This window comes from Egretta garzetta, unplaced genomic scaffold (genome assembly GCF_000687185.1).
Source record: "Egretta garzetta isolate BGI_Z169 unplaced genomic scaffold, ASM68718v1 scaffold72, whole genome shotgun sequence".
In the NCBI taxonomy this organism is placed as follows: Eukaryota; Metazoa; Chordata; class Aves; order Pelecaniformes; family Ardeidae; genus Egretta; species Egretta garzetta.
This window is the reverse complement of record NW_009259032.1, coordinates 271,365-286,366: the sequence shown is the minus strand read 5'-3', so window position 1 is coordinate 286,366 and position 15,002 is coordinate 271,365. Positions and strand designations below refer to the sequence as shown.

At 37.6% G+C, this 15,002-nt stretch overlaps 1 protein-coding gene across 1 annotated transcript in view; it reads left to right on the top strand.

Moving 5' to 3' along the window:
* BANK1 (B cell scaffold protein with ankyrin repeats 1) overlaps positions 1 to 15,002 on the top strand; it is a 186,472-nt gene that overhangs the window by 60,232 nt on the left and 111,238 nt on the right. The window contains 1 exon segment of the mRNA XM_035890347.1: positions 5,024 to 5,089. Coding sequence (XP_035746240.1) covers positions 5,024 to 5,089 — 66 coding nt within the window.

Genomic DNA, 15,002 nt, shown 5'->3' with positions numbered 1-15,002 from the left:
TATCTTAGGCACAGCTGGGGTTTTTTTTAGCCCTGAAACGTTTCCACTTCACATTCAGGCTAGCATATGTTTAAGCAGAGGATTTGTAGCTATTGGTAGATATTTGCAGCTGGAGGTGGTTACTTAGATCTTTAAAGGTCCTGAATAATTATTTGTGCCTCAGTATTGATGAAAAAAGAGAACAAGTCTTATCTAATACAAATAATTTTCTGTGACACTGTTTCTGAAGTGTGCTGACACTTCATGAGACTTTTTGGTGGAACTTCCAGTACAACTCAGGAGTTGTGAGTATCCATTAGTCTGCTTGCTGGTTTATTATGTTTCATTGTTTACAGCTCAACAAAACAACTCTTGTCACTTCCACTTCCAGCCTTTTCTCTAAACAGTGGTATCTTCTTTTTTTTGCCAAAATATTAAGATAATTTACTTCTATAAAATGTGATAGTTAAGAACCGCTCAACTAACCTCCACGTATCCATTCATGATCTGCTATTTACTGAAAAGTGAGAAGAGGTGCATAAAGTAACAACCAGACTAGAAGACTGTATTCACAGTCTTGGACAGCCCAGGAAAGAATCTCAGAAATTCTGAGCATGTAACTTTTACCTGAGACAGCAATATGCTGTTAATTTCTGATTGTTACCTAAAAAGTTTTCAGTGTACCTGCACACAATTTTAATCACCAAGAGTGATGTTAGGAAAACTACTTTTGCAACTGCTAGTAAAGTATAGATCTGGAATAATGAAATACTAGCATTGGGTACTTGTCTCTAATACGTAAATGTAGGACAAACAGGCTGGGAGCTTAAAATAGGGCTTAACACATGCAAATCTTCAGCCTGCTTCAAATATGGGGCTAATTTCCATTGCGCAGGTCACAGAAAAGAAAAATAAATCACCATATTTTTATCATAAGCTTTTATGGAATCTGTCTCCTGTTTCATTTCTAGTACAGTGGCATAGATTTTATTGGAATTGTACCAGGGATTTGGGTATAATGTTGAATACTGAAGTAATACTTCATATTTTGAATCGGCTGCTTTGCTCATTTCTCTGTAAAATCCTCTTCACATTGGTCCTCAAATACAAGTAACCAGTGGTGATGGATTTTCTTAGGCTGTCAGAAAGACTTCTGCTGATGAGCTAAACCCCTTAATTTAACTGGGAATTTACCATTGTCTTGAATGGGTGAATGTTTCAACTAGGTTTTGACACCAACTTGGAGTCTGTGAAGGTACGAAGTTAAAGTGCTAACAAGAAGCAAAGCTAAAGAGGAAGCAAAATCACTACAATTTTTTCGTTGGTTTGTTAATACTGAATACAACACGGTTTTGTGTGTGTGTGTGAACTAAAGTCTTGGTTGTGAAGATTTCTCACATAGACATACAAGATGGACTAAATAGAGGGAAGTAGGTAGGTGGTTCTGGCCTCGTTCACTGCCAGGGGAAGTTGCAGTAGATGAGACCACACGGTTGTGTTTCCCTTTCCTCCTTCCCTAATGTATTTACATTCAGACAATGTATACCACTGTTGATGCTTTAAGGCAGTGAGGTCATCTGATTATTGAGGAGCATGTCAAAAGCCAATTAAGCATTTTTATTAAAAACAATCTGCATGAATTTATTGTAAGCAGAAGTGCAGAAGGGGAATTTTGTTAGCTGAAGTACATTTTGTCCTGCCAATGAGTCTTTGAACTGCTCTGCAGGGACTGCTGCTAAGATTATCAGATTAATAAATCTTCCTGAGATGTTGTGTTGCTTCATCTCCACACAGAATGATTGCTGGGATGCCAGTGCAGTGATGGGGATTTGTAATGGGGATGACTGTCAACAAAAAACTGTGGTTAGTGCCACTAACTTGTTCCATCCGGCGCATGATCCTGGCTGTTTCAAACCAGAAGAGAAACTGAAGTGGCAACCTGGAGGTGGCAAGGATGTCGAGACTGCCATCCCCTGCTGCTTGAACTGAGTTGTTTGTTTGTTCTTCTCTTATTTCTGCAAAATTCAGAAAATACTTCGTTATTTAATCAGGTTTCTTAGCAGCTCACGTTTCCATCTGTCTAGCCAGTCATGGTGACCCATACCCTTGGATTCTGAAGTATGCATTGCGTATGTGATGTTTTTTCCTCTTATTTTTGACACTAATTGGATGAGAACTGCTTACACCTGAAGAAGTGAATGCATTGACATCTTAAGTGAATGTTTTTTAACAGTGTTTAGGACAAGATCATAAAAAGTTTTATTAATAATCAAAGTCAAATGACTAGAACATAAGCATTACTGCAACAGCATGTACTAATTCAAATTAGCATACTGTGATTTTACTGTTTATTTAGGTTATAATATTTTTATTTTTAAAATGAATTAATGGGTTTATCATCATTAGTCTGCTCTTTCCAAGTTGCAAGTGGACACCATCTAAATTTATGTCTTGTTTATGGCACAACAGTCATCAGTCAGTGTTTAGTTGCAGTTGTGAGGCTATTTCTAAAGCTTACAAATAATTTAAATGTAAGACTTCCAGCAGGTATTTTGCAGCTAGAACTGTAAAATGGCTGTGTGAATCTGTAGTCTTACATGTCCTTCATATAATGTATTATTGACTCTCATTGGGTTTTGCACCGTGGTTACCAATCACAATTATTGGAAAGTTATTATTGAAAAGCGTCTAGAGAAGTTCTCTGGAAATGAATTCTTTTTATGGTTTTTTTGGCACGAAAGTGATGTTAAAACAAAATTTCCATTTGTAATTTCACCATGATGTGTTTCTGTTAAGTAAGCGTCAGCTTCTTGGAAATAGGATAAAATAAGGGTCGTGTTGTTTCCAGATTAAAAAAAATTGTAACACCTATCCCTGAAAAAATGAAGCATAGCACCTATTTAGGTTCATACTGGGAAAAAAAAAAATCAGTATTAGGATAGCAAAAAAACAACTTTTTTTTTTTTTAAATATAGATTCAGTTGTTGTTCTTGGTAGGGTCTCTTGGTACTTACTTAAATGGCTATGAGGACAGAACTTGGTCCAGAAGCTGTTATTACAGTTACAAAGATAGGTGTTCAAAAGTGAAAAAGTTACAGGTACAAAGTAGCCCCTTAAATTTTAGTTAGGATCCTTGATCATAGCATTGATCACCTTTAATTATGTAAGTGCATTCTTCCCTGTCCTGCCAAGAACCTGCCCGCATTAGTACACAGGATAAATAGTGCTCAGTTAATTAGCAGTTATTTGATACTTTGTTTTGTGTTTGAGTTTGTGGTTACATTATTTATGTATTGAATGCTATTCAAATCCTGTTGAGAAAACAGAATTATTAATTTCCTAATGTGCTCTTCTGTAGATCTCCTTTCTGTACTGAGTGCTCTCCAACCATTATTTTATTTTATTATCATTTAACTTACTAGTATTTAGAAAGATTAGGGTGAAGCGTTTCTTCCACTTCTGAGACCACTTTAAGACATTACTTTTCATAACACAGTACTTTTTACGTGCATATTCGAACTCCCTTTAATTTCAGGTGCATTTGTGACTGCTCAGATGTCTGCAGGTCAGATGTAAGGTCATTTGCAGAAAGTGCAATACAAAACTAATGAGCACTGCTGAAAAACATGTTTTATAAGCCTTCTAGCTTTTTGCCTCAAAACATCAGGATCGGAACCTGAAATTACCTAAGTTCTCTAGAGCAGCAATCAGCTAATATCACTGTCCTTTCTCTCACTGGAATCCTCTTCTCATTCACTGGAGTCTTGAGTAACTGAAGTACAAGAGTAACTGAATCGGAATACAGCAAGCAACACCTTCTTTAAGTACAAAACCACAAGTCAGTGCCAGAGTAGGTCTAACTTGTGCACTGTACACAGTACAGATAAATTTAAAAGAAATAATCAACAATATACTACAAAGCAGAAAGACTGCTTTTGAATGTTTGGATTTGTGCAACCTTAATAAAGTCATTGTAAAGCAATCACTTTCCCAGGCTCGTCTCCTCATCCTAGCCTTGGCGTCTTTACCCAGTGACTTTTACTTTTCAGTCTTGGTCCCTTGTAGTAATATTAGTTATTCATTTCTGGAGAACCCAGTAATATACATGGGATCCTGATCAGGATCCCACAGATGCTGTACAACTGTTAGCTGGATCTCACAATATGGAGCTCAAGCAGGCCTTATATCTCTTATGCCAATATTGCCTCAGATGATAACTTGATCCAGCATAAAGAAAGAGTGGCATACTGTATAACACAGCAGAAAGTCTTCTGGTAGTTATTAAGCCATCACAATTTTTCAACAAATTGGAACTGACAGAGTTTTTTAATATTTGACCACTATTTACATAATGAAGCCATTGCTTTTTTGACCTAATACTAGGAACTCTGTAGCCAGATTGATTGTATTATCAAACATAGCCCTGAACAGTTGTCTTGTCTTCCAAACCCCAATGCCTGCATCCATTTTCTATTTCTCACTTTCCTGCCCATGATTCTATTCTCTTTCCTTTTGCCTAACTCTTCTTCAGTTGTTTGCTATATTGACTTTCAGGGAAACTTCTCTTCTTCCTCAAGCCTGCATTTCTTACCTGCTGTAGTAAATTGAAAAGATCAGTCACAGCGATGTTTACTGAAAAGGGACAAATATAATTCCATCTAAAGATCTCTCTAAGCTCGTTCCTCTCCCCTAGCCCTTGGATTTTTTTTTTCTTTCTGCAGAACTGTAGCTTTACAATAGCTTTATCTTACATCTAAAATAACATACAGAATTTCACCTAAAAGAAGAGAGTGGAAATTGGTGTCATGGTATTTCCTTATTTTTCTGAAGTTTTAGGTTGCTTGTCCCTTTGTTTTCTTAACTGCCAATTTTTTCTTTTCTTTTTTTTTCCAGCTTGATTTCTATGCTAAGATCTCCCTTAGAGCAAAGTAAACATTCTGTGAAACAATCAAGTAGGATAGCGATGATCACTGTCATCAGAGTTGATAACCAGTTAAACATATTTCCAAGTAGATACCATTAAAGAATTATTCTTTTTTCCTAGGTAAGCCACAGAATGAAAATCCTGGAGACTCTTTGTCTTACGTCTATGAAACAGTTCTTGCAGACGGTGAGTTGAATTCCCCTTGCATTTACTTGAATAGCCCGTACTCTTCAGAAAATTATATTTGCTTTCTTACATCTTGTCAGACATGAAAGGCAATAAACTAACCTTACTATAGCATACAGTTGCGTCAAGGCACGTGCCTTGTTCTCGAACATCCACCCACACATCTATACCCACGCATTCTTGTGAGGAGTGTGAAAAGGGGAGCAGATTCAACAAGGATGTTTCTTTTTTCCTTTGATTTCAGAGTACAGAAAAAGGAAGAAAAAGTTCAGAGCTTTCCTTTTCTGTTCCCAGCATGAGGAGTTTTTCTTGTAGTAAAGAGCGAGCTGATTTGAAACATCAGAGACCTTAGTCCCACTTGCATTACACTTGCAGCATCATTCATTGGTAGCCAGTGGTTGGGAGAAGCCCTGCATCACGACTTCAGCACCTGTTAACATTTGCTGTTCTGGTTTATTTATATTTGTGAAAGCCCATAAAGAGTCTTAGGAGAGAAAACAGACTGGCAAAATCACCACTTGCTTTTAGTAAAGAGCTACATAACATGTTTACTATCCCCAGTTCTTACTTAAACAACTTTATTTCTGGGTTGACACTATTGTGAAGTGATTGCCTTAACAGCACCAGGATGCTGACTGGTGGAAAAGGATAAGTAAGTTATTTTGGAATTCCTGGCATAGCCATTCTGTGCTGCTGGACTCTGAGGTTACTGGCTCTGTGGGTCTGTTTTGCTGGTGAGGTGTAAGGGCAGAAAGATGCTGCAAGCTCACTGGCTCTTCCTTACTAGCACAAATTCAATATACATGTCGGTGATGTATGGAGTTTAGAATTTTAGCTTCTTTGGTTAATTTCAAGACACAAGCATCAACCTGTGTACTTTTAATACTCCAGTCATTCCTGCTTACTTTGATTTTGTTCACAGTGCAGAACAGTCTTGGAGCACGTGGGCTGGATTCCTTTCAGATAAAACTAAAATGGAAAGTGCACTCAGGGAGCTCACTGGGTGCACTTCAGACACTAAAAGGTGTGCATTGTACAGGTCCAGACCAGAACAAGTTGGAAATAAGCCCCTTTGAAATGTGTATAGTGTGGAAGGGAGTATTTAGCACCAACCATTTCTTTCTACTAAATATTCTCCTATTAGTCCCCCCTTCTTTCTGATAGGAACTGTTCATGGCATCTTGGGTGTACTGATGTGATCTCAAGCAGAAAGTTGCCATAAAGCTGCACTGTTTTGTGCCTACAGATGTATTGTCAAGGTTTCAAAACATGTCTGTCTTGGTCCTGTGTTGAATGTGCCATGGGTCAGTGCATTGAAAAAGTTTGTTGGTATAAAGAAGGCTTTTTGTCATTACTGGCTTCTCATCCAGGTGCTTGAGAAGCTGGCATCACTGTTCCTCTCTTTTGTGATCATGTTGTCCAAAAAATGAGACAGTAAAAGAGAGAATGGTCAGAGAAAGCAGAGAATCCCAGGAAAAGAAAGGACTGGGGAGATGTCCCTCCAAGCTACTCCTGCTTTAAGCCCTGACTCTTTTTTTATGAATCCTTTTCTGCTTTTATATGGGGACTTGAAGAGCACCTTTAAGCCTAAGTTTCCCATCAGCTGAATAGTTGATGTTGTAATAAAGTGAATTGAGGATTTTCCAGCTAAGAAGGTCTTGCATTAAAAGCAAAAATTTCACTTGAAATCTTTGCTGAAGTTGCCTGGACCACAGTTCTCAGTCAGCTTTTGGCAGTCATCTTGATAGCACTCATTGTATGTAGTCTCTGATGGTTAATGATATCTAGTTATTGCTAAGAAGACCAAAGAGATTCTCAATTGCTGTGGTGAGTGAAAGGGCTAGCTAGAAAAGATGGATTCTTAATAACTGTATCCTGTATGTGAAGTTAAGACTGACTCCCGAGTAAGGAAATACACGATCCACATTTCTTCTGTGGTGGTGCAACACCGCTGCAGAACTTTGGAGCCCAAGTGGTGAGATGATTGCAGTTTCCAAAATTCAGCATGTCAGTCTTTATGAAGCCAAGAAAGGTAAGATGGCAGCTGCAAATGAGCCAGTGTTTGTGCCCTGCAGAAAGTAGATGAATCTTCAGGTAACCAGACAGGGTTTTACTTTGGAGGAATGAAAATGTGAAAAAAGGTTTCCAGGGACTTTCTTCTCTTTGCTTCTTCCTAATATGAAGGAAGTGTATGTAAGACACAAAACAGAAGTGTCAGGAGAAATTATAAACCAAGAAATTATTTTTGCTAGAACCCTATAAATTCACAAAAGAACAGCACTTCATATAAGGTCTTCAGTGGAGGCTGGCATGCTGAAAGCTGGAGTTTCTTTTGAGTATACAGATATTGTACAAAAGAAAGGATAAGCTGAGAGAAGGTGGAATTTAGACTGGAATGAAAGTTGAACAGATCAGAAGGTTAAAGCTAAATGAGAAATCTAAAGCAACAAGGGTGGAAAGATAAGGAAGTGGATGACAGAACATATAAAAAACCAAACCAAAACAAACTATATCCAATAAAGCAAAGATAGATGGGGAATGAGCAAGCACTAACAATCAATAAGAAGTGATTGACTAAAGTGGATTGTGCAAGGCCTTGAGGGAAAAGGTCAGATAGTACATTGGAAAATGGAAAAACAATATGATCACTGAGATCCTTTGGGGAAATATGAGCTACAAGCAGATGTGAAAACAATTGATTTGCTAGTGAGTAATGGAAAAGATCCAGCTATGGAATGCTAATCACTATGATATGAATGTATGAGGACTCATTCCTGTAGGTGATAACTGACCAAGTCAGCTCTTAGCCATTTACAAGTGTTGTTATGTGCTTACATTGTTTCTGGTTTCTATATAAGAAAAGTAGACTTATTTTTATTACTAGAAAGCTGTATTTTCCCTTGTTCTTTAGGAAATGTTCTGCTCCCCAAAGAATCATTATTTATCATTTGTACTAAGGTTGGAAAAGTGAGGCAATCTTACTAGGATCTGGGTATACAGCCCTGTAGCCACTCAGGTAAAATGTGAATACCGTATTGTGCAATTGGCACAATTAATTATTTTACCTGCAAAGTAGAGCTAACCTCAGATTTAGATACCCATTACGTGATACTCAGCTTCAGAAAAGGCAGTTCCCCTTCTGTGAAACAGCTTTGTCTTTTTTTAACATTTGCCATTAAGGCTTGTATCCTAGCACTAATTAACTGAACCAATTAGGGATGGGCAAGCAGTGCACAAAAAGATGATTTTAAAGTGCAATAGCTGTCTGCCTATTGCGTTTAACAGAAGACATCTTTTGGTCTTGCTCAGAGGTCTCATCAAAATAACATATATGTGCATACCTGTATTCTTTACCAAACTAAACTGGAGAAAGGGCAGCACTGTGTAACAAAATAGAAGGCATCGCTTCTGCAGGTAAAGAAGAGCTATCAGAGACCTCAACTATGCTATTCTTTCCTATAGTGCTATCTGAAATCCTATTTTAGTTCAATGTGCCTGTTCTGGAGTCTAGGTATTGGATTAAAGGACAGTGTCTTATAAGATAAAGACTTCAGATTGCTTTCCTATTCATAACCCTAACAAAAGGAAAATAATCAGGAGTTAGAAAACAAGCATGGTTTTCAGATGTGTCTAAAAATATCACTCTTGATTGTGTTCCTGAGAAAGCAGTGTACCTTTTAGCCTGCTTTAAGGGTCAACAGATTTAGCTATTTCAAACCAAAGGTGGGAGTAAATTGCAAAGCAGCCTGTCCCCTAGTGAGTCAGTCTTGCTGACAACTCTCTTTTTTTTTCCTTCTTCAATACCAAATGTGTCTGGCATGAGTCTTTCTGCTGACAGCAGCTGTGGCAGCATGGCATGGGGAGACATGTGGTCTCTCAGAATGACAAGTCCCATGTAATTGAGAGCTGTACAGCTCAAGAACAGCATCATAAATTTCATCTAGGTATTGATAAGAGCCCTGTGCAGGTATTGGAGCTCTGCTGTCATACTCGGACTAAGATTTGGTAAATGACCTGCTACAGTCCAAGCTAGCTTCTGTAACCAGATTGATTTAAGGGATGCTATAACATGGAGTATGTTGTCTTGTGTCAGTAAACGTTTGGATGCTATTAATGATATGTAATCCTGTGCTTTGAGTAGGGCGAAGGCTGAGAAAGCCAGCTACCAGCACCTCTCCCCCTAGACTCTCCCAATGCAGTTGTTACAGGACTTTTCAGTTATGTTGAACTTCCTGACCCTTCTGGCCATGTAATTTTTTGAACTTTGGTGACTGTAAAGAATGTTGTTCATCAAGAGAATAGCTTCAAACATGGCCAAGAGGGGAAAGTTTGGCTACTCGCTGGTAGTTTCTTGAGTGCGATATCTGTAAAAACTTAAACCCCTATTCAGCCTGAAATCTGAGCTTTTGGCCTGCCTGCCAGGTGTGCTTCCCTGACGTACAGCTTCATTTTAGAATGGTCCCTTCTGGCTGTATTCCTTTATATCTATGTAATTCAAAATGTAGCCACGTGCCAGTTCTGTGTCCAAGCACAATGTGCAATTTGTGCCAGGCCAGTTATAAGAGGCTTGAATTGTAGTTTAGAGATAATAGAGCCCCTAGGCAGCTGCAGCTAGCCCCTTTGGAATAATAAGGAAGTTTCAGAACCATTTTATCAGTCAAACAAGTTTTAGAGGTCTGCTTACAACCCTGGATGCATCTGCTATCAGTCCTTTTGTTGTAGTGCTAATTTGAGTCAGCAGCAGGAGGATAAACTGTCTCTGTTGTTGTAACAGCTCGTCTCAGATTTTGGGCAATGTTTGGTGCTGTATAATCCTTCACTGAAACCGAGGTGAGATATGTCTGTGCTGATACCACAGAGAAATGGAACAAAAATGTCAAAGTGTTCTTACTGTGGTAGAACTCCAGTAATTCTGAAGTGGATAGATGGACTCTTTAATAAAACATTAGGCTTTAATAACTGAGAACTGCTGGTGCACGCAGAGGCCCAGACTTCAGTTTGCTTCTCCCTGGAGAAGAGGCAGGATAAAAATATGCAGAATGTAGAAACTGGAAATAACAGGCTTGGGCTCCGTCAACAGTTCTGCTCAGCACCTCAATGACCTCAGGCAGGTAGTTATTATTTCAAACCTAATCAGTGTGCTTAATAGTTCAGAAACTCTTTGGGACAGTCTTACTATGTGTCTAAAGCTCAGCAGAGTGGTCATACTAGTGCTGCTGCTGCAGCTGAAAATCACAGATTTGATTGCAGTAAAAATAATAACATGAATTGATATATAGTGAAAGATAAACTTAGTCCCAGGTGTATGCATCCTAACCAAAGCACTGATTGCTGAGTTTAAGTCAAATCTTTCTTCCAAGCTGCAGACCAGTTAGGAACTAGTTAGTTGTCATAGCCTTAGATTGCCTCTGAATATACAGTTAAAATCATATAAAAGTATATACATAAAGAAACACCTAGAGTTTCGTGCAAGTTATTTCTTAAAGATTATTGATAAATTTGTGGCAAATTGCTTTCTGCTGTTTTGGAATTATTTGAAGGCAGGTTTTTTTGGTTTTACTATCAGATCCAATATGGCTACATATAATAAGACTTTTATATTGTGTTTGGATGCTTTTATGATGACTCCATTAGGCTAAGGTTATATCAGAGTGGTAAATTGTTATGTACAAAAACATACCTGATAATACAAGAACGGGTGAGTATGCATCTTTGCAATCAAATTAGTCTTTGCCTACACATATATAGCAATGCATAAAACAATAGATGGGAGGGGTGGGGGGGTGGTTCCAGGGATTGCTCTGTTATGGGAGAGATATAGATGTGAATGAAAATTGCAGCACCATCGGTTGCTAAGATGACATAAACACCAACTCCAAATAATCAGAAAAGGAAAAACTGTTCTTCATAGCTTTTAAAGGAACTGTCAATTTGATGCTTATTTGCAAGAAAAATTGTTCATCATAAATAAAGTAATAGAAGCATTTTGGAGACATGGGCAAAGTAGGCCAACTCACAGAAAGCTACTGTTTTTGACAGAAAAGCTCAACCATGCAGGAGAAATGGGGACTAAGAATGCTTTTGAGAAAAACAAAGATAACTGTTGATGTATTTGCAAAAGATAAATGACTCAGAATAGAGAGAAACATTATTTAAAGCTTGTTCTATAATGAATGTGTTTATCTTGGTCTGGAATTTATACATGATGGAAAACAAATGAAAGAAATGAAGATTTAAATCAGATGTTTATATGTTTGAGTATGTATTTAATAATTTTTTGTGATTTTTAGAAACCTATCCATTCCTAAGCCCTCTCTCACTATCAGTAAAAGAAAACTTCAGCAGAGCAGAAAAGGGGATTTGCTTTGAAATCATATCTTAGAAAGGGCTTATGGTAAAAATTAATAAATCCCATGTTCGTGCTGAGGGAAAACAGGCTCACTGAATGAAGCTCAGTGTGGTCGTTGTTTTCTGCCTCCATGTTTCTCACAGCCTTTCTCAGGTCATTTATAGAGCAATTATTACAGTTAGAGGCTGTCTTTCAATCCCACTCTGCTGCACTCTCTTCTGAGTGCATACAGCATTTACATTTACTCATACTTTAGGAGGATTAACTTTCATAAATGTTTATGATAAATTTATGGTGGATTGCAGGAAGAATATGATGTGCATAAGACTTTTTTTCCTGATTTTTTTCCACATTACAGAAGGTTACTTTGTGTTTTTTCTGTACGGCTCTTCTTTCATCCACACTTCTGCAGAGCTCTCACACACGTGTTTATGCTTTTGAATTGCAAGGAAGTCACTTATACATGAGCACCTTTTCAGTTAGACCTCACAAAACCCAGTGGGACCACCTCTGCCTTTACCTTGCATTGTGCTGGAGAGTAGTCCTACCATATTACATGGGATGAATCCTGCACTTAAATGATCTGCTGAATTTAGCCTAAGTGCTTTTCCCTGTAATCCCCTTTATTTTAATCTTTGACACTGGAACACCCTGTCTTTTCTTTCATATGGCAAGTTGGCCACATGTGCTTAGTTACTTTTCCATTCCTTGCATTCTGCCTAACCTGATTTGCCCATATTTCTCATCCTCTTCTATGCTGCGTGATGTAGAGATAAATGAGGACCTTTTTTTGTAATGCAGTTTCAGTTCTTCAGCTAGCATTGCTTTAGCAAGACTTGAGGAAGAACTGAAATTTGTAAAGCTAGCAGGCATTTTGCTTTTGTAAAACCAACTAAATTTTGGCTGGGAGATTAATTCCTTGGGTAGCCTTAGAAAACATATAAATCTTTCATAAGTTTATGTTTTCTGCTATTTTTAATACCCCAAATCTGTCACATACATTGTTGACTCAAAACATGTAGCAATTACCAAGTAATCAAAGACAGAGACAATTTATAATCCTCATGTAGACTGCAATAGGGATAGCTAAAGAGTGTATTTGAAAAGTTAGTATTTGGGGGCGGGAGGGAGGTTGGATATGGCATGAAAGTTGTTCAGAAGCCATGGTGAGGCATTAATTGTGGAATCCACACAGGACTAGAGAGGCTTCATTAAAATTTCTCAGTTTATGTGAAGGAATGTGATTTCAAAGTCACTTCATTAATTCAGTTAAACATGTTAAATTGAAAGCAATAACACATTCCAAAAGGTTTTGTGTAAAATATACCAAATTGATGGTGTATTGAAGCTACACGAATTAAGAGAGAACATTGAAGTAAAATTGAAAACATCAGCACTGTGCCCAATTAAGTTAATAACTTACAGTAAATGTGTGTAATATTTTATCATTTAAATATGAACTTACATTTAAGATTAGTCTTTTCAGTGTGACCATCCGCAGTAGATATGTGTCAAAAGTAAGCCAACAGAAGTAACCTGATGGAAATGGAGCATTACCCTCTATAATAGACAATAATTCCCTGTAGGACTGCCCTGAATACTCAAGGGAAGATGATCATAGATTTTCCTTTCTTTTTAGCTTCTAGCTCATAGTGCTGTCTAAGCATCATTAGGTATAGTTAATAATTTCTTATACTTCGATCCTACAAGAAAGGGTCTGGTTTTATTCATCCATTATTTTAATCGTTACTGCTACATTTTAAGAACCTAACAGATAGGTCACCATTATATAAAACATTAAAAGAACACATTCACTAAGCAACAAATAACCTTTAATAAATTCTCTGTCTGATATTCCAGCATTATAATGATGTTCCTTTTATGTTTTTTTAAGCTAATCTTCACCTACAGTTGTAAATTCTTGTTAAATGATCATTTTTCTGAAAGCCTTAGCAACTAGTGGTGCTCCCTAGCCGTTGCTTTCACGTTAAAAGCAAGACTGTAAAGAGGATTCACAGTGAAGATGTCCAAAATAGAAGTGTTCAAAAGACCTTTACATCAGGCAACACCTCTGCCCACATTGAACAAATATTGTCTATACATTGCTCCATTTGTGTTACTAGAATCTCATTACTGTAGTATTAAACCCTTATGAGCTACATTGGTTTCGTTAATGCCACCAAGCCAAGGCTTGCTTAATCTCTGGTGTATTGCTTGTTCAGCATTTACAAAGAACACTTCATGTGATTGCTTCATGTTCCACATTTTAGGACAGATAGTGCGCAACTGCTGGTAGGAATCTGGGTGCTGGAGATGGCGGCTCTAGAGTTTGGTTATTAAATATATAGTAGTGATAATATAGATCCCTGTTATTTTTGGGCCACTGTACATGGCTTTCATTGACTGTCAGGTAGACCTGACATTTAGTGTAATAGGTCTTGCTTGATTGTTTCTAGCGACTAAATTGCTAACCACTTTCACAGTCAGCAGGGGAATCCCTCATTCTCTTAAATACCCAAGTCTTCAATGTAAGAGCCACATTTCTTAATCATTTGTCTAAATTCTAGGGCTGTGCAATCCCAGTACTGACTGGGTTGTAGTCCTGATATTGTTGTTATATGTCACTAGGCATAATAAAAATATTAAAATACAATTAATGTGGGAGGAAAATGTTATCCTAATTTAAACCAACTTGTTAGCACTACCATTGACCTTCTCAGTAGATGAATTATTGTGGACATTAAAAGGTGGAAGTAACTACTGTAATCTTTGATGAGTGCAGACTGTAGAAATAAAGCTGTCACGACCTTCACGTAGATTAGAATGCATCCACACGATCCTTGAAGAATGATCACTGACAGAAAGCTGACATCTGAGAATCCAGTGCCTACCAGATTTGTTATTCAGTCCTTTCATTTTGTCAATCTGATAATGAAATGTTTCTTTTCTTTGCAAGACTCCTTTGCCTAAAGTGGCGGAAAAAATTTCAGAAGCAGCATGTACCTCATATGAGTTATCTTCTGAAGTAAATTCTGTGTGCTTAAGTATAAGATTTATACATGACTTAAAATATGAGCACATAATATTCTCAAAGTGCGTGCTGTGGGCATACAGTATCCTAACTGTTTTCCTCAGCAAGGGTTTGTGCCTCCTTTTTCTGAAGGATGGTGCTAAATGAAGTCTAGTCTTCACAGTGATAATCAGAGAAATTAATGAACTTACTTTTGGAGCTGGATTAGTTAAACTGCATTGAACTGTAGGTAGATTCTCATTCAGAATCAAAATAGCCTTTGTTCAGTGTGGCCTATTTAACTTTCAAAATATATTAAAGCAAATAGAATTAAAACTACTTCAATTCAGTAAAGTACGTCTACACATAGGTTCAGCGTAATTTTACCAATCTACACTGAATTCAGAGTTTAAATTCAGAATTAGTTTGCCTTAAAGGCATGAGAATATAAGCAGGAGTAGGCTGGGGAGATTTTACTAGCCAGTGATGAAGACTGAACCCACCCACCTTAGATGTTCAAAGAACCATTAGCTTTCTCAATGAAACATGGACAA